The sequence below is a fragment of the Eucalyptus grandis genome, chromosome 8 (assembly GCF_016545825.1).
Source record: "Eucalyptus grandis isolate ANBG69807.140 chromosome 8, ASM1654582v1, whole genome shotgun sequence".
Taxonomy (NCBI): domain Eukaryota; kingdom Viridiplantae; phylum Streptophyta; class Magnoliopsida; order Myrtales; family Myrtaceae; genus Eucalyptus; species Eucalyptus grandis.
The window spans coordinates 35,969,270-35,988,974 of NC_052619.1; the positions used below are offsets into that span (position 1 = coordinate 35,969,270).

General features: G+C 41.2%; 3 protein-coding genes across 8 annotated transcripts; 2 read left to right on the top strand and 1 right to left on the bottom strand.

Moving 5' to 3' along the window:
• Nucleotides 1-1,974: 1,974 nt before the first annotated feature.
• Nucleotides 1,975-3,342, top strand: LOC104414274. Of its 6 annotated transcripts, none has more exons than XM_039300844.1 (2): nucleotides 1,975-2,863; nucleotides 2,930-3,342. In XM_039300844.1, exons 1-2 carry the CDS (start codon nucleotides 2,156-2,158, stop codon nucleotides 3,185-3,187), a joined length of 966 nt encoding a protein of 321 aa, XP_039156778.1. In that variant the 5' UTR covers nucleotides 1,975-2,155; the 3' UTR covers nucleotides 3,188-3,342. The 6 variants fall into 6 exon arrangements, with proteins under 6 accessions (XP_039156778.1, XP_039156781.1, XP_039156777.1 ...); XM_039300847.1 differs by having other exon boundaries at nucleotides 1,977-2,734; nucleotides 2,849-3,342; XM_039300843.1 differs by having other exon boundaries at nucleotides 1,978-2,815; nucleotides 2,849-3,342.
• A 3,616-nt stretch (nucleotides 3,343-6,958) lies between these two features.
• LOC104414275 lies at nucleotides 6,959-7,778 on the top strand. Its single transcript, XM_039299014.1, has 2 exons — nucleotides 6,959-7,363; nucleotides 7,409-7,778. Exons 1-2 carry the CDS (start codon nucleotides 7,196-7,198, stop codon nucleotides 7,652-7,654), a joined length of 414 nt encoding a protein of 137 aa, XP_039154948.1. The 5' UTR covers nucleotides 6,959-7,195; the 3' UTR covers nucleotides 7,655-7,778.
• A 2,580-nt stretch (nucleotides 7,779-10,358) lies between these two features.
• LOC104414276 (thioredoxin-like fold domain-containing protein MRL7, chloroplastic) lies at nucleotides 10,359-19,020 on the bottom strand. The gene is made up of 6 exons (XM_010025342.3): nucleotides 18,246-19,020; nucleotides 17,616-17,700; nucleotides 17,296-17,407; nucleotides 17,044-17,184; nucleotides 16,768-16,894; nucleotides 10,359-10,816 (listed from the first exon to the last, which is right to left on the bottom strand). Exons 1-4 carry the CDS (start codon nucleotides 18,965-18,967, stop codon nucleotides 17,081-17,083), a joined length of 1,023 nt encoding a protein of 340 aa, XP_010023644.2. The 5' UTR covers nucleotides 18,968-19,020; the 3' UTR covers nucleotides 10,359-10,816; nucleotides 16,768-16,894; nucleotides 17,044-17,080.
• Nucleotides 19,021-19,705: the final 685 nt, after the last annotated feature.

Genomic DNA, 19,705 nt, shown 5'->3' on the forward strand with positions numbered 1-19,705 from the left:
TTTTATTTTTTGTCGATCTTACTTTACCCCACTTGATGTTAAATTGTCACTATCTCAATTCTTTTGAGAAGTGAGGATTTGAATTCTTCACGTCTCTCTTTTTATGTGAGAGGGTCCTAAATAATTGGATTGATCTTACTTTACCCCACTTGATGTTAAATTGTATCTATCTCAATTCTTTTGAGAAGTGAGGATTTGAATTCTTCACCTCTCTCTTTTTATGTGAACCATTGGATAATTGGACCAAGTTACACACGAAAAATTTATAAAGCAACAAACCTTTCTCTGTCTGTCGGCAAGGAAATTCCATATGTATTGCTTTAAATGAACTTCAATTTCCTCGAAGCAATGGCATCCATATGTTTTCCCCACAAATCAACGACGATCTTAAACGTGTCTCCATCCTTTAGAAAAGTTGTTGCCTCTCCTTTTGAAAAGCTGACCTGATCTAAACCAAATAGTCCAAAAGAAAAAAGGAAAAGAATGGAACGAGCTGATTTTCACTTGTCTTCTAAAAGTAATTTTGATTGGCCGAGCTTCACTATAACGACGTCCTCAAGTTAAGTCTCGCGGCCATGGACAATCCGCCGAGGATCGATTGCCGGAGCGTGAACATGGATAGGGAGGGGCCGACACGATGGCTGAGTAGCTCGGCCTTGACGATGTGGCACGACTTGGGCGCGGCTTGGCTCGGAGCGGCCGTAACTTAGCGTATGATGGCGGAGGGTGGTGCGGCAGGAGCTGTGGCTGACGTATGAGGATAGGAGGAGGAGAAGAGAGGAGGTTTAAGTGTTGTTGTTTTTTGTGAGGAGATTCGGAATAGTATATGGATGCATTTGGTACAGCTTTCCCCAAGGGCTTTTGGCCTCTAAAGCCCTTTAAAGAAATGTTATGGTGTTTGACAAGTTTTCTCAAGGGCCTTTCGATCGAATGCTGACCTTGGAAACTGTTAGCATTGGGCTTTCAGAGACTAACATTGGAGTTTCAATATTTCGCCACATTTGGCTAAATGTTGAAATCAATTTTTTCATCTAAAACTATTCTCATTAATTTTTCAAATTTTCAATTTTGTCCATCATTATATTTTTTTTTTCATTAAAAAATGCTCAAACGCTTTGTCAAAACCAGCCTGCTACAACCGCCAACAATTGTTGGTTAAGGTCCCTCGACCTCGAGCAACCTCCAGTGAGGGTCGCTCAACACAATGGGCGAATGAGGCCTCGCTAAGGTCACGCGGTCTTAGCCGGCAGTTGCCTGAGGTCACATGACCCTCGCGAGATCGACAAGGGTCGCCTGAGGCCATGTGACCTCGAGGGACCCTCACTTGGGTTGTGCAACCCTTGCTAGCGACTATAGCCCCTCGTTGAAACCGGTGAAATGTTTGAGTGCTTTTTTAATTAAAAAAAAAAGAATACCCAAAACCCATCGCAAAAATGTTTTTGCCAAACTTGAACTTGAACTCATGGTCTATTTGCAAAGAGTTTTTATCATATACGATTTGCATTTTCTCAAATATCTTTGGCTTTAAGTTCATTTATAAAACTGAACCAAATGCATGCATAATGGGATCTTATTATGTGGAATATACACATGAATCGAATTTTTATGGTACATTTATTTTATTGAAAACTTTATGATGAATGAGAATTAATTTATATTTATTTGGTGATTTAGGAAAAATATTTCTGTTATCGTCATGAAGAAGTTTTTCAAATCTAAACTTGATTGAAGACGACTTTGGGTAAATCGATCAGCATTATGCCATGTAAATGCCGAAAGGTCCATGAAATGATTGCCAGTTTCGACAGTAAAAAGCAAAAGGGACATGGCCGAGGCGGATGCGACTATGAACAAGCCTATGATGCGGGGAACATGAACTTTCATCTACAGATAAAGGACACCAATCAGTCGCCGCGTGACAGTACGCTTCAACCCACTGGTCTTCCTCCACATGATTCCCCAGGCCACCAGTCGGATATCTCTCCCCCACTGTCATTTCCTTTATAAATCGCTGTATCTCCCACCTCCAACCATCACGCAATCCCAGCCAACATACTTTTGGAGAACAGGATTCCGTTGACATAGAGAGTAACCAAAATGTCTGAGCACGGCCATCACGGCGGCGGCGGCCACGGCCCTGGTGGTGGAGGTGGACATGGCCCTGGTGGAGGCGGTGGAGGCCCGGGTGGTGCTCCTGGCGGAGGAGGCCATGGTGGTCCAACCGGCGGACCTGGACATGACCATGGTGGTGGCCCCGGTGGTCATGGCCCAGGCGGAGGCCATGGAGGCCAGGGTGGTGGTCATGGCGAAGGCCATGGTGGTCCGGGTGGTGGACACGGCGATCATGGCCCGGGCGGAGGCCATGGAGGCCCGGGTGGTGGTCATGGTGGAGGCCACGGTGATCATGGCCCAGGCGGAGGCCATGGAGGCCCGGCTGGTGGTCTTGGCAAAGGCCACGGAGGTCCAGGTGGTGGACACGGTGATCATGGCCCTGGCGGTGGACACGGTGATCATGGCCCTGGCGGAGGCCATGGAGGCCCTGGTGGTGGTGCTGGTGGAGGCCACGGTGGTCCTGGCGGAGACCATGGTGGTCCCGGTGGTGGACACGGACATCACCATGGTGGCGGCCACGGCGGTCATGGCCCTGGTGAAGGCCACGGAGGCCCAGGTGGTGGTCATGGCGAAGGCCATGGAGGTCCAGGTGGCGGACATGGCGATCATGGCCCTGGTGGAGGCCATGGAGGCCCGGGTGGTGGTCATGGCGGAGGCCATGGAGGTCCAGGTGGCGGACATGGCGATCATGGCCCTGGCGGAGGCCATGGAGGCCCGGGTGGTGGTCATGGCGGAGGCCATGGAGGCCCGGGTGGTGGTCATGGCGGAGGCCATGGAGGCCCGGGTGGTGGTCATGGCGAAGGCCATGGAGGTCCAGGTGGCGGACATGGTGATCATGGCCCTGGTGGAGGCCATGGAGGCCCGGGTGGTGGTCATGGCGGAGGCCACGGTGGTCCTGGGGGAGGCCATGGAGGTCCAGGCGGCGGAGCCGGCAGCAAGCCCTGAGGAGATCATGGCCATGGAGGACGAGGCGGTCACGGCCCCGATGAACATGGCCATGGTCCTGGAGGCGGCCACCACCACGGCTGAAGCCAGTTCGCCCCCTTGTCAGTTGTTGAGGACTAGACATGGTTAATATGTGATGTAAAGTATCTCCGCAGCATTTTAACGATCTTTTATTTGGGAGAAGAAAAGTACTAAAAAATAATAAGAACCATGTGGAGTCAGTCATGTACTTGAGTACTTGAGCTAGCAAGTGTCCTAATGAATTTCGAATTCCTAATTTGATCCCTAGCTTTGTGCATGACATGTTGATGCGTGTACACTAAGTGCACCAAAATTCTCGGATCGTCGGAAAATCTCGTGTTGGACCTATCAATGGTCGGATTTAAGGACGTATATTAGCCTGAGATGCACGTAGGTGCACATGCAAACGGTGCATCTCAACAATTTTACTTGTGCGAGTAAATCCTTAGATAAGGTGACTGCAAGACATGAAAGACCAAACAAAGTGATTTCTTAAGTTAATGTGCTTTAAAATTCTCCTCCAATAAACAGGTTATAAATGAACAGAACAGAACTCCAATTTGAGTAGAAGCATGTTTCCTCGCAAACATCATTCAACTGACCAGTATCGATAAGAGACGATGGAAACACGAACGCAGGACTTCGCAACACAAAAATTGAAAGCGAACTAGGCCAGTCTCAATCAGAGACGATCCATGCAACTATATGAAGAGAAGAAGTCTCTTTTATGCCCCTTATTCCAACTTCTTTCATTAGTAGAAGTTCATAGTCTGAGATCTTCCTCGTGATTTATTGCCTCTATAAAATGGCTAAGGTCCATTACCTTTTGAGAGGCCATAGAAACAGTCTACTTGAGACTATCCCTTAGTCCATAGGTCAACAATAAAATTCTAATTCTTCTAATTATTCTAAAGTGGTATCTTCAGAACCGAAAAAAAAGTGATATCTCACTAATAGGCTCAGGTCCCCATGAAAGAAGGCCTTCTTCATCTTCCACCTAAGCTACAAGCCAATCCCATGGAACACTTAAAACTCCATGGGGTCTTTATGTCACCGCATTTTCATAGACATGTCTATTTCATTGAGCTTCTCCCTAAGACAATTCCCAGCTTGTTACACCCTATTAAGGTAGAGAAGAAAATTACTTTCATTTTGTTGTTTGGGACAATGATAATACCTATGGTTGCAGATTACATTCATAAAGCAGTTGATCTTGATGCTAACCTTACACCTCGGGTTGTCAGTGGACAGAAGAAAGTGGTAGTATCTAGGGGGATAGAACTTGATTGATCCATTCGTTGAAATGCTTTTTAGCCTGTAGCCAATAAAAACTATCTCTCAAGTTTTGCCAATAAAACTCCAAATTATCACATGGGGAAAAAAGACATGGTGAAATTGCTATTTCAATATTCCCTTTTAGTTGAGAAAATCCGTCCATGCTATACACCAAAATCTAGTTTCAGCAACTGCAATTCCCCTTTTAACTTTCCTCACATCCATCTCATTCATGGTAAGCAAAGGTTTGGTCAAGGTGCTATTACACCTAATATTTTGAAGTAAATGTGACCCATATGTATTAGTTTAAAGTTTTTTGTAACATGAAAATTAATTTAGGGTAAATGCTGCACAAGTGTACTAGTTTGAAAGTTTTTGTGATATTTATTAACCCTATCTATTAAAATAATAATTTATTTACTAAATGAGGATCCTTCTATCACTTTTAACATTCAAATACAAATACTAAAAAACCACTTGACTAGTCTCAATACTTGACAAGAAGCATTTTCAAAAAAGTTCGTGATTATGTGTCAAATGGGAAATGGAACTTTCTGCTATTCCGAGAAATCTTACCAGAAGATGTAATTCTTAGAATTCGAGCTAATAAACCCCAAGTAGCCTCCAATGGGAAAGATATTCTACTGTGGAAAGCTAATAATAGTGGATATTCTAAGTTAAGTCAGTATATGAAATTATCAGAGAGATAAAAAAATCAAGAAACTAACAGGATATGACCCCTTTATATTGAAGTGGAGAAGACCTCAACTTTTTAGAACCTTCCTTTGGCTAGCAATATATAAACGCTTATTAACCAATGAATTGAGAACATCTAACAATTTGAGAGGTAATCCTTACTGTCGGCTTCTTCTCAATGAATTTATCTCAATGGCTAAAATTCAATGGCTAAATACGGGAGATTTAATTCCCACTTTGATTAGAGTACTACTTTTGGTGTGAGTATATGGCTTTTTTGGCAATGGCGAAACAAGTCATTGTTCCAAGAAAGCTTTGTTTCTCCTTCCAACCTTGTACAAGTAATCCAAAAAAACACGAAGGAAATCATATCTTTGCTGATGATCAACTTGTCTAAAAGTGGATCACATACTTCTCCCATTATGGTTACTTGGGATCATCCACCTCCGAGATAGATCAAACTGAATACGGATGAAGTATCTAAAGGTAATCCTAAACTTGGAAGGGCCGAAGGGTTGTTCCGAAATGAAGGGGGTGATTGGCCTAACGGTTTTACCTCATTTCTTAGAATTTATTCATGTACATAAGCAAAACTATGGGCACTATGGTTGGGACTTTCCATTGTAAAGCAACAAGATTTCCATAAGCTTATCATTGAGATGACTCCAAAATTATTACAGAACTTATTGACCAAGAGAGAATAGCAAACAACATTGGATTAGCACTTCTTAAAGATATCTCGACACTATCAAGCTCTCATTTTGAGTTCAAAATTTGTCACAATTTTTCAAGAAGGCAACCAGCCTGCTAATATGTCTAACAATGTTCGCATAGTGAAGTGTTTAGATACTACATTCTACTTGCAGCCTCTTAGAGAAGTATCTCATGTTAGTGATAAAGTTGGGATTGTAGATTTTAGACATTAATTCTTCTTAGTTTGTACTTTATATTTACCACCCAAAAGAAAAAAAAAAAGGCAATTGGACCAAGCATCCAGGAAAATTTTATAAAGCAACGAACCCTTCTCTGCCTGTCGGCAAAGAATTTGCTATGGGATTTGTTAAATGAACTTCAATCTACTCTGGCAATCACATCCATATATTTTCCCCAGCAAATCAACGATGCCCTTAAATGCGTCTCTATCCTTTTGAAAATTGACCAGGCGAAGTTCGTCCAAGAAGTCCCCGATAAGGATCGGCTACTGAGAGGTTACACATGGCCTCAAACGCGCTTAAGAGCGTATGCGAGGTGTGCGGAGTAGTTGTGCAAGAAATAAGAGAGGTCCGTGTATATTGTGCGCCGTAGGATCGCAAACACGCGTCTAACTCTAGTCCCCGGGGGAAGCTGTTCTAGATCCCCAAAAAAACCGCAACACCCAATTCTACCTCGGCCACAGCCGCAGGCCACGCCACCACCCTCTGCCGTCATACCCTAAGTCACCGGCACGGCAGACGAAGCCGTGCCGTGTCGTCTAGGCCAAGCTTCCCAGCCATCGTGTCGGTCCCTTCCCTCTCTCTCTCTCTCTCTCTCTTTGGCAATTGAGTCTTGACAGCTCCTCCGTGGCCGCACGATTTGACTTTAATTTGTTTTGTTCGGTTAACTTCTTAATCTACTTTTATTCATCAGATGGGACCGGGAAGCTTCACGTCATGACTCTAATCTCCAAACGGCGTTAAACTGAATTTGAGTCATCGGAAACGGTGGACTCCATTACATATTAATCCCACTTGATATGATGATTCAAATTCAATTTAATGTGTGTATTAAGTCCGCGGATTAACGTGCCACTTTCGCGGGTAACAAGACGACCAAACAAGGCTGAGGCGGATATGATAATGGATAAAACCTACAACGTGGGGACACATGGACTATCGTCACCTTCAGACAAGGGGACACCAACCAGTCGCCATGGGGCGGTGTTAACTTCAAACCACCGGTCTCCTTCACGTCTCCTTGATCGCCGGCCAGATCATTCTCCCCCAGTCTCGTTCCCTATAAAACTCCCCCGTCTCTTCCCGCCTTCAATCACCAGATAATCTCAGCTACCCATACCTTTGAAGAAAAGATTTTCCTCGAGATAAGAGAACAACCAAAATGTCTGATCACGGCCATCACGGCGGCAGTGGGCACGGCCCCGGCGGTGGACATGGCCACGGTGAAGGCCATGGAGGCCCAGGTGGTGGTCATGGTGGAGGTCACGGTGGTCCAGGCGGCGGACACGGACATGACCATGGTGGTGGTCATGGCCCCGGTGGAGGCCATGGAGGCCACGGCGGTGGTCATGATGGAGGCCATGGGGGAGGCCATGGTGGAGGCCATGGAGGCCAAGGCGGTGGTCATGATGGAGGCCACGGTGGAGGCCATGGAGGCCACGGTGGTGGTCATGATGGAGGCCACGGGGGAGGCCACGGTGGAGGCCATGGAGGTCCAGGCGGTGGACATGGACATGACCATGGAGGAGGCCACGGCGGCAAGCCCGGAGGAGATCACGGCCATGGAGGACCAGGAGGGCATGGCCCCGGTGGCCAAGGTGGTGGCCGACACTAGTTCGCCACCGCTTGGCAGTTGTTGTGGACTAGCGTCACATGATTGCTGTATGATGTAAAGTATCTCCGGTGCATTTTAACCGTCTTTTATTTGAGAAAAGCCCAGAAAATAATAAGCACCGTTGAGTCATGCAGTTGAGCTTGCAAGCATGCTAATGAATTTCAAGTTCCTAACTTGATCAATAGGTTTGCGCATGATAAAAAAATTTCGGTCAAAGCATGAGATGTCCACGCGTGTTCACTTAGTGCACCAAAATTGTTGGATCGGCCGCAAATCTCGTGTTGACCCATCAGCGATCGTATTCAAGGACGTATGTTAGCCTGAGATGCACGCTTGTGCTCGTCTCAAAAATTTTACTCGTGCAAGATGCCATGTGGTCCACTGTGATCAAATCCTTAAGGTGACTGGAAGACATAAAAGACCGAAAAAAGTTAAAGATTTCTTAACGGCTCCGTTCGTTTAACGGAAAATAATTTCCAGGAAAATGTTTTTCAGATTTTCCGGTGTTTGTTTCACGGAAAATGAATTTCTTGGAGAAAATGTTTGCCATGAAAAGAAAAAAGTCTTCTAAATTAAGAAAAGTGGAAAACATTTTCCTCATTTTATCTTTCTTATCTCACACATTTATTTTTCTTCTTTTCTTTTTTTGTTCGAATTATTTTTTAATTTCCTCTTTCTTTTCTATTTCTTTTTCTTTTTTTTTTTTTCTTTTTTTTTTTTTCTTTTCTTTGTTTCCCATCTTCTTCTTTCTTGTCTAGTCATCAGCCGTTGCCAGGCTAATTTCGAGCTCGTCAATCTCAAGCTCACACTTTGCACTATTGCTTATCATTTTATTTATTTATTCTACCATGCAATTGTCCATTACTCAATCAAAATGCTCTACATGCTTTACTTTTTTTTTCGTTTGTTTATTAGAACACAAAAGACACAGGGGTTTCTACCAAAAAAAAAAGAAAAAAGACAACGGGGTAGAACAAGCCACTCAACTAAGAGATTCTCATAAGAACTATACATGCTTTGCTTCTTTCTCTTTTACTTCTTTTTAAAATCCATATGAACATTTTTTTAGAGTAGATGAGCTTTTTGCGACAATGAGGGAACAAAGACATGAGTAAGTTTGCCTGGATTTAAAGGCAAATTCATATTTGATGGATTTATAGGTCGGTAAGTGATACATGCCGAAATGATGAAGTCTTAAATAATATTTTACTTACCGAACACCGGAAAATATTTTCCGAAACATTTTCGAGTGTTAGTTGAACACCAGGAAATAGCCACTTTTTTGGAAAATGACTTCTGGAAAAATTTTCCCGGAAATGGCCCATTTTCTACGAAACGAACGGACCTACATGAAGAGAAGTCTCTTTTATGGTCCTTATTCAACTTCTTTCGTCAGTAAAGTTTGTAGTCTGCGATCTTCCTTATGGTTTTCCATCTCCAGACGATGTCAGAGTCGAGAAATTTTTAATTCTGTTTTGAGCACTCTTCGTCTCATGTTTAGGCAAAAATCAACAATGCTCAGTAAAGATTAATGTTCTTACACCATTTCGTATTAAAGGGCTGTACAAAACAGTCAAAGGGCAACAATCACGGGCGGTGGATGACAGCCATTGAGTTCAACGATCGTCCAAACTCAATTGATAGCTTCACACTAGACAAAAAAGTCACGAGGGCAAGGTCATGTATAGCAAAAGCACCAGCGAAGTTCATGGTGTCTCGAGGATCCTTACACTATAAAGCAATATAATCGTTTCCACGGTCTGGCGCAGAAATCAAAGCATAGCTACTCATAACTTCCAATTGAACCATGAAGAGTGTATGCCTAAACCGACTTAAAAGGAATTTCTCAGCATTTTAAAAATAAAAGACAAAAGAGAGAAACTAAAGCAAAGATGAACATAAATAGAATCACGAAGAAACAATTTGGCGTAAAAAATGAGAATTGATGATCTGAATCGTAAAGCAATATTGCTTTTGGAGGATAATAGTGGCCCCAAAACTTTAGAACAAAGAGCCCAAATTAAATGGCCACTTGATGAACTTCAACATAAAAAATGAGAAGGGGTCCCCGTACAAAATCATCACGTGATATGGTTGAGATAATATCCAAAATCATGTTCGCCGTTACCTCCTCTTCAATCTTTTTCAACAAAAGGTAGCGTTTGGAATAAACTTCACCAGGTGAGGGAAATGAAAAGAATGAATATGGAAAGAGAGAGAGAGAGAGAGAGAGAGATTCTTCTTGTTGTCCGGAAAAATGATAAATAAAGGAGGAGAAAATGAGAGGAGAGACAATAATTATAATAGCCATTCCTATCTTAACCTCACAGTACTTCATTGGCAAAGGAAAACGTAGACCTTTCTTATGTTAACAATATGGTATTCAGGGAGTAGGTAAATGGAGATCCTAAAATGAAGGTGTTTTATGGTAAATAAGCAATTTTGCTAGGAGACATTACAGAGTTGCAAACACATTCTCTTAGGATGGACGTGCAGACATGACATAGGACCAAAACTTAGGGAAATGTTAAAAGACTTAAGTTTAGGTAATTTTTGTTCTTCAATTAGCTAATCAGTTCGCTTTCTTTTCCATATTGGGACAATTAGTTTAAGTGGGCTGCCCGGGAAGTTTTTCAGCTTTAATTCAACACCTCCCCTTTCACTGTCTTCCAAATAAACAGAGGAATCAGATTTTCTATTCTAGTTTTCCCTTTCTCCCAGTTCAATCCACTCTAAGCCTATGCTCTAGACAAAAGTGAATGTTTCACAGCTTAAAAAGCTCATGTGGTTGATCTATTTCCTCAGTATGATCTTTGAACAATTTTTAGAACACAGCTCTTCTGCAAAAACAAGCCACCACAAACTGTAGAAAAGTTACGCCAGAGCAATTTACTTCAAAAACTGAGACAAAGTTCTCAAGAACGACCAAAAAACTTATATTAACTTGTACTAGGAAATTAATCTGCAGTCAAAAGCATTTCAGAGAATTCTTCCAGAACTCCAGTAAAAGACTGCACTAACCCGCACAGAAGCAAGTCCTGTTGTAATCCGAGCCAAGCAACCATTTTGAATCTCAGTTATTCCAGGTTATGGATAATGGTTACTTGCCAGCTTCTTCCTTCCTATGTCAAGATGGTTCCCACTGATTTAGGCCTCCTTGTATCAAGGCATTTGTGTCTCATCTGATAAATTGCTTCCAGCACATATAGCAGTCATCCATCTGCAAATGCAATATTTTGGTAAGAATCTGCTTTTCCTCTTACAAAAAATCCCTACTAACAAACATAACCGTGCCAAGAAACAAGTCTAATTTATTATTCTAATATGGTTGATTCAAGTTACTCATGCCAAGCAACTTCTTTAATATTGAGTGGAGTGGGAAAAGGGAGTTCCATATTAAATTTGATACCTTCATTCTCTTCCCAAGTCATTAGAGAAGAACTTTTCATCCAACCACGGTTATATCAATGAATTTCTTAATATCCTACCACTTTGCCTGCTTCTATAGTCAGTAGAGGAAATTCATGTCCAAACAAGACCTGGTACTATTGCAACAATATCTCAAGGTGCACAAACTTCATATAAAGAATTATGAACATAGGAGAAAATCAAATAAGGTCGCAAAAACCAAATATGTTCCCAATACTCTTGATATTAACTGTTTACTCAGCTGTTGGCTCTACATGCTGATTCAATGAGCAATCAAACCTACTCAACCATGGTAGGTCAACAGCAGAAGCAGCTGTTTGAGTTGATGATACCAATTGACACACTGCCACACGTCAAAGATTGTTTTAGCTCTTTCTTATATTTACTTATTTTGCCCATGGTGCATCTTGCTTATTTCCAGTTTTATGGCTCTCATTTACTAGTCCTAGTCGCAGCATGGGCACACAATTAGAAGAATGAGCATGGAGTGTTTCCACGAGATGCTTCATAGTCATACATTGGATCTTGAGTACGTACTACTTTGTTATAACAGATTTTCCCTGCACAAGGACAATAAGAAATAGCTATATCATTCTCTTTTTCTTTTCCTTGAGAACATCGAACTGAAAACAAATCCACACATAAATATTTAAATGGATTTACAGTCCAAGCATTTGATGAGACATAGTGTGGTACAGGAATATAGGCTTAAGAATTTCTTCTGATGTTTGCATTGTGAATCTCTAGTCCTCATTGTTGTCTCTTGGCTCTCAATTATCATTTAGTTGTAGTGATAATTTGATTTTATTGTGCAAGATAGTGGAACCATAAGAACATACTTTCTCTCTCATGGCTTTCTGTCTTGTTAGAATTTGTAGATTGTTGCCAAATGGTTAACTCTTTTAAGCTAGGGAGAGAGACACAGTATGACTGACTTGGTTTTGTGTTGACATGGCAATGATTACCAGCACCATCAAAGAGACTTCTTGGATTTTGAAGATTGTTGTTAGATTGAAAGGAGCGAGGCACCAAACAATGGATTCAGTTTTATGTTTACATGTAGATGATCGCTAACACCACCTAGTCTGGTTACCAACAGCGGAAGTGTTGGCAAAGATATGAAATCAAGGTTTGTATCATGTGCAGCTATGTGTCCAGAGAGTGTTAGGCAAAAATAAGTCCTACATCAGGGGTGTAGTGTAATGTGGGCGGAGCAATTAATATACCGTACTTGGCCTATAACTCATAGGTCTAAGCTTTTCAAGGAACATAAGTTCAACTGGATATACTGATGAACCCAAACTTAGGCTCTCCCCAAATGATCTCCTCAAGTGAGGGTATTGGACTGATGTTGTGCCTCTCAACAAGTGGTAACAGAGCCAATAGTTCATTGGTGGCTCACTCACACTCATTATGTATCGGCATCTGGTGATTATCTCAAGAAAAGAATCTTGGATGTGACTCCCTAATCAAGGTGGCAGATAGTGTCCTTTGGCTTCCGCCTGAACTTGATGGGCCAAGGCATTGAGGAGAGTTTGAAATGCATAAGTTCCACACCAACATCTGCTAAACTTGGCCAAGCAAAAATGGAAATTTGCACTGAGATAAAGTTGGTATCAGAGGATACTTAGATTAAAGGGGAACAAACCTAATGCTAGAAACTCACATGTGAAGGGTGATTTCTTGAGGTGCACATGTGAGAGTGTTAAGTAAGAAGAAGGCGCACCGGGGATGTGGTGTAATATATAACTTATTGGCTCAAATTTTTTAGTGAAAACGAGATATATTGGAAATGTTGATGAACTTGGACTCGATCTGCCCAGGCAAAGATATCTGGCTTTTTCTATGCCTCCCAATACTTTTTTGTCTCCTAAATTAGGTTTCAAGATTTGTGATCATATTTTCATGGAGTTTATTATGGTAATTTGTTGCTTCACTTAAAAAATATTATGTGATTTGATGTTCAAACTTTTGTGTTGTGGTCATTCATTGGAATGCCAGATTTTTTATCCTAATTTTACTACTATGAAGTAATTATTCGGGAGAAATATTATTTCTCTCTTTTCCAGGGCCTCACAAAAACATTATCCTGAGCCATTAATCCTTAACTCAGGTTGGGCATGAAAAAGATCTGACTGTCAACCCCTGCATGTTTCAAGTAAGACTTTTGACACCCCTAGGAGAGGCTAGGGCTTGATATATGACTTTCTCCAAAGTGTTTTCATCCAAACAAATTTTAGTTACTGAGTTGAAGAGGCCTTAATACATGTTAGACTTTCAAACACCGATATGTACTTTGATTCTATTTTTCTTTTTATTACCTAAACAGTTTGGACCTTTTGAACTTTTACCCAGAAACTAAACCCACCAAATATTTTATTGTTTTAACTCCTAAGCTAAATAGATATCACTCTGACTCAAACTTAACATCTCATGTGTCATGTCAACCGGATTGAGTTGGCTTTTTGAGTCAATCACATTGTTGACAGCCCTAGTGCCACCCATCTTGGTTGCCATCCTCCCAGACCAATATAAATTCCTCCTTGACAAATTGGGTATATAAGAAGACTTTAGAATATATTATATTCTTCAAGATAATAATATATTTTAATCCTATGGAAGAGAACAATAACATTTCCTCAGTTGATAAGCACAATGATGCTCTACATATAGAACAACGTATACATACATTACATATAATTCCCCCAAGAGCAAATCAGCAAAAGGAGGAAAACACATGCACAATTGATTGGTTTGCAGTACTTAATGCCATCCATTCTTCCAGATTGATTACCATAAGGAGCAAGTTCTGGAGGGAGAGTAGTGGATCCGATGACATTGTAATGAAATTCTCCTGGAAGAGTGAAAGAGAGTTTCTCTAAAGATAGGCATGATTCACTCATTCAGCACATCATGGTGAAAAGAGATGGATCTTATACTTCACAAAGAAAAAACCGAAAGGGAGCAACTTCTGCTCTCCAAGGAAAAAGAGCCTTAAATATATTTACATTTAATCAAGAGAGTTTTTAGAGAAAAAGATATAATCTGTATGAAGGGGCCATGACCACCTAAAGAAGAAACAACATGCCCCATAGAAGGAAGCAAGTTTTCTACTTTAATCAAATGAACCGTGGAATTTCGCATATTTCGCATTTAAAGACGGGAGGGGCAGTACAAAATGTACACAAAATAACCTTATCAATGTTCACAAATGGGAGAAGTCTAATTGCTTTAGATTGCTTTGATGTGGTAGAGACCTAATTTTATTCAAACTTAAAGTAGTTGGGAGAACTCTAATTGCTATAGATTGCCTTGATGTAGTTTAGACCTAATTTTATGCAAAGTCGAAGTGGTTTGATCATACTATCAAGGGAGAATAAGTCATCATGGGATGGTAATGCCAAGAATTTAGTGATAGTAAGTTTAGGGGATTACAGGGTCAACACTGACCAGAAAGCATAGCAACCCTAACATGATCAAGGGGCAATTTCAGCACTACAAAAAAGCCAATCCCCTCATAAGCACGCAATTTCTTTTGTTCTGTAGTATAAGACATTATTTTATCTTCAAAGCTTCCTCAGTGCAGCAAAAGACTGAGACTAAGATGCTACTTTATGCAATCTGGAATATTCTTACTGCTTGAGCATAAGTTCTAGCGCAAGAAACAGGAAAGTTGGCTTAGCAAATGAGCAATCAGGTGAAAATATAAAGAAACTGTGGTATAAGCGTCCCATTTCCACCTACCAAGTGTAGTTTCTAAACCAGTATAAAACGGTAAAGAGTCTAAAGACAGTAAAGAAGAATTAGTAAACACCAGGAGATACTTGGTTACGGCTTGTAAAATCAGGAGGACACATCAGAAACCCATTTCGTTCTGTAGGCAAAGTAAAAAACTGTCTATCAAGCTGCCTCATTAAAACCAAAACCTCAGCTTTCTTTCTCTTCCACAGAAAGCAAGAGAACTTTGGGGAAATTACCCACCCATCCTTAGCCACCTTCAGATATAAGCATGTGTTATTCAGCCTTTTGAAGAACAATAAGGGCCTTTATGTTCGCAAAAAGTTTTCAATTGAAAATGAACACAAGAAAGGTTTTCTATTTTCAATCTTCCATTTATCTGAAATTGTGTTTGCAAAATGAAAATAAAAATCTTTATTGAATTAAATTGTGAAAACATGTTCGGTATGATTATAAAATTGACCTTAACTCATTGTCTTTTAATTTTTTTGGCCATCATCATCTAATTTTCTTTTAAAATTAATATTGTTGCTTACTTGATAAAGGGTACATTCAGAATTTTTTCAGTAAATGAAGAACTTCTTTGAAGCTTGTGCTTCAAACAACTCTCCCCAGAGTCTACCAGTGCAAAGAGCCCTGATATCTTTATCCTCTCATCTAGCTCAATCTCCATTCTACATCAAACGTTTTCCTTACCTTATTGAAGCATCAGATACAAACACACACAGAGTTTGGGTGAATGAGTCTGCAAATACTTGAAGAGTGGGAATTTAAGAAGCAGGGATGATTTTTGTGCTTTAGTTTTGAAGATGAACTGTGATCAGTAAAGGCAGAGGAGGTCCTGTGAAAAGTGAGCGATTTCTTTAAAAGTGAAGATTTTTTGCCCCTTTCGCTCGATAGTGTGCTTCACTAGTGGTGAAAACTCTCAAAACGACAATTTGTGGTCTTCAAAAGTGAGCCAGTTTCATCTTTAAATTTGGAAAACTGGTTTCTGTGCTTTCAAAAAAATATTGTTAGAAAACTCTACCAAATAAGTTTTCTGTGTTCTCAAAAGAAAAAGAAAACAGAAAAGTGGAGAACGTGCTTATAACAAAGAACACCCAAGTATTCACTATTCAGCAGGCTTCAAGAAGAATGATCTCTAGTTTTCTATTAACTCACAAGTAAGCGTTCTAAAATATGATTGTTCCCCAAGCATGCCAAGAAGACTGCTGACTTTAACAAAACTAAAGTAGGAATTCATGATGGATGGAATATTACCATCAAAAGCACAATCCACTGGAATTCACACACTAACTTTAACAAAACTAAAGTAGGAATTCATGATGGATGGAATATTACCATCAAAAGCAAAATCCACAGGGATTCACACACTTAATCTGATGCAAACACACCTAAAGCAACACATCATTGCTGCAGGCGTGACACAATCAGTCTAACTCTGCCTTCTTTCTTTTTATTATGTTTTTGGCCAGATAGACCATATATCTCATCCAGTCCCATTTGAGCTTTGGAGAAGGTAAATAACCACGCTTAGCTCCCCTACCCAACCCAAAAGCCACTGCCAATTGCAAAATGTTCAACAGAATAACTATTATTGTGCAGAGTCTTATGTATGATCTACCACATGCAACCTTCACTATAGTTGAAGGAATGACAAATTAATCCAATGAGTTTTTGTTCAGTGACAAAGCACCCATTAGACAAAAGTGCACAAACCAATCCAATAAGTCAGATTCATTTGTTTTCCTCCAAAACTTTTATTACACTGAATATGGTGGACTAGCAATGTATACAGTAACAGAAAGATTATCACCAAACCAAAACTGAAGAAAAACAGAATGCAATGAAAACTATCTGCATAAGAAATCCAAGCTTTAAACTGAACCATCCAATTTTCTAACTTCTAGGGGACGATACACAGATCCTGCTAAGCCTTTCTAAATGGGATCAACAAGTGCATGACGGAGTTAAGCAAGAATTGGATAAGAGTAGGCCAGTCACCTTCAGCAGTCTGATTGTCTTGTATTTTCTATTTGAATCTGAACAAGTGCTAGTCAGATACTCAGAAAGAAGAAAGCCCACATAAATAACGCCTTGTCTGCTACATTAAGGTTTGTTCCTTTCTTATCTGCATGACATGTACAATGTATTGATTAGTACACACTCTTCATCATATCAACAGGAATACTGACTGATCAAGCAGAGGCATTGTCAATAGTTAACCATATAAAGGACGCATGCAACTAAACTCTTTATAGTAGGATCAAAACCAACTACCTGTACTGGAAGAAAAATGTCAGGTCCTGACTTGCACTTAATAAGGTGAATTCAGGGCTGCACCATCAACCCATGAAGGTCTGTTTGCATTATAGTAGAAATGTGCAATCATATGAACCAATTCATCAGCTGTTCGAAACTCTGTATGGACAAGGGAAAGGATTCTATTTCAAAAACTTAATCATGATATGATTATCGAAAGCAACTGGGAACTTTCATCCTCATGAATTAAGATAAGGTTTCGGATCTTACCTTTCTCCCTGTACAAAATCTTGTTTCCACGTAAAAATAGTATTTGTGGGCACTCTTTAACTTTAAGAGCATATGCCAAGTCTCTTTCGATGTTCATATCTACTTTAACAGCCTACAATGACAACAATGACAATCAGAGAGGAAAGAAACACCACACTTCACCAAAATCTATACTGGATTATCAGTAATGATCTGCTCCAAGTATTTAAGTTTCGGGATAGAAAAGACTAGGACAAGAGGTTTAAAAGTCAAGAACCAGCAATGCTCCAAGACCGAAGAAAATACAACCATTAAAGTTAAGAAGTCTGACTATAGCATACTCGAGGTGGTAATCGGTCTTTCGTCCCCCAGTAAACTTTGATGGCATTTTCTAACTCTTTCAAGACCTTCCAGTTATCAGATGCCCTGAAATACAATATACCATTCACAGATTACGATTTCTTCCTCAATTAATTGCAAGATCAGAAACAACAGAAAAGGAGCACTCAATTTTCTAAATGGCTCAAAGATTACATACATAAAGAAGATATTATACATTTAGCGAAAATGCGGACCAGATTATGGACTACAGCCGAGAACAGGTAGCCCAAGGTATGGATACCACGGATAAGACATTATCACATTGACAAGTCAATCAGAACTCTCATCTGACAGAACGTGGCAACAATCCCCCACAATAAGCATAAAATAGACTATCCAAATCCAAACTCTTTAAATTTCAGTAATCCGCCACCCCAGTCTATCCAAAGACTATATTTCTCTTAATTCATGATCTTAAATTATCTCTTTCTTTTTTTCATTTGGATTGCTCGAAAGCTCTTTGCCATCTCCTAATATTGCTATTGATATACAACGTATTGTCTTCCTGCACACAACATCATAACCTACTCATACTAATGCCACGGGAAACCTTCAACTTGTCCAGAATGAGGGGATTTCAATGATCCAACCTGTTGTATCTTTCGAAGACGAGAACAACCAATGGGCTCGGATGGAAAGCGAAGCTCTCCCACTCCAAGCAGTTGATTTCCTGGACCCAACTGTCCTCCACCTCCCCTTCCCAGTCGATCTCCGAACCATCTTCTCCGACCACATTCTTGATCGGGTGCTGCTCGAAATACTCCGACGCCCTGATTCCCCAGCCCACGTCCGCATCCAGCGGCCAGCTCGAGCTCTCCTCCTCGACCACAAACTCCTTCTCCACCTCCGCCGCCTCCCCCTCCTCCTCCTCCTCCTCCTCCTCGTCCTCATCCTCGACCTTCTCCTTCATCACCGCACTCTCCGCGACTCCATCGAACGCCTCGGGATTCTGGTCCCTGATGGACGCGAACGTCCGGTCGAGCGAGCCCCTTACGAAGTCCTCGACCGCCTCGGCCTCGCTCCGCCGGCCCCTCCTCCGCCTGGTCTTCCGCGGCTTCGTGGCCGACAGGGGCGGCGGCGGCGGCGTCTCTCCGGGCCCGTCGCCGCCGCTGGGGTCGCGAGGGTCGGGCGGTCCCCGGGAGCCGGCGGCGGCGGCGGCCGCCATGCGAGGGAGCGGTCCCGGGCGGCGCCGGCCGCGATCGGAGCGGAGAGAAGATGGCGAGAGAGAGTGCAGAGGGAGACGTGGCCGGAGCGCGGGAGGAAGGGAAAAGGAGAGAGTCTGAGGCGTGCAGATGCTCTGAACAACCACCATTTTTTCTTGAGAGAGAGAGAGAGAGAGAAGCTGTGAGTAAGGCGGTGGACTGGGGGAAGAGAGCTTAGCGGGAAGGGTAAAGAGGGGAAGGAAACTTTTCAACTGATGAACTACTAACCTTCCTCTAATTCATATTATTTTAGAATATTGAGATACGGATTTATTTGTAATTTTTTCTGATTTTTTGGTAAATATTTTTTTGTGATTTCTTTTCAAATTGAGGTGGTATTTTAAATTTTGACACGAAAATTTTTATATAATCTTGAGCAAGCATGCCCTAAATAATTAGGGTGAACATTAGTCCAATTCCAATCGAGAACTAGAACGGAACTTAATTGATTAATTCTAAACAATTCTCGATTCATAAAATTTGAAGTTGATGATAATCGAACCAGTTCCCAGTTTTAAGTGCGGACCGAACAACCTGAATAAGACCAATGGTTTTTTTTTTTTTGCTTTTAACAATTTTTGTTAATTCGTTTCCTAAAAGATGAATGGGGGCAAAAGCCTCAAAATCCAGACAAAAGCAACGTTCATTTGGATATTAATGAGTTCGTAGAAAATAAACTCAAGGCCCTCCTATACTTCCACAACTCACTCCTTTTTTAGTGCTTACTTCAGGTCATATGTTATGTTTTTTAAGGTTTACTTCCAAATAAGCGTGAAGATTGATGATTGCATGGTCAGGATAATTACTTTGACGATGACAACTTGCATGAAGAAAGACACACCTGCACT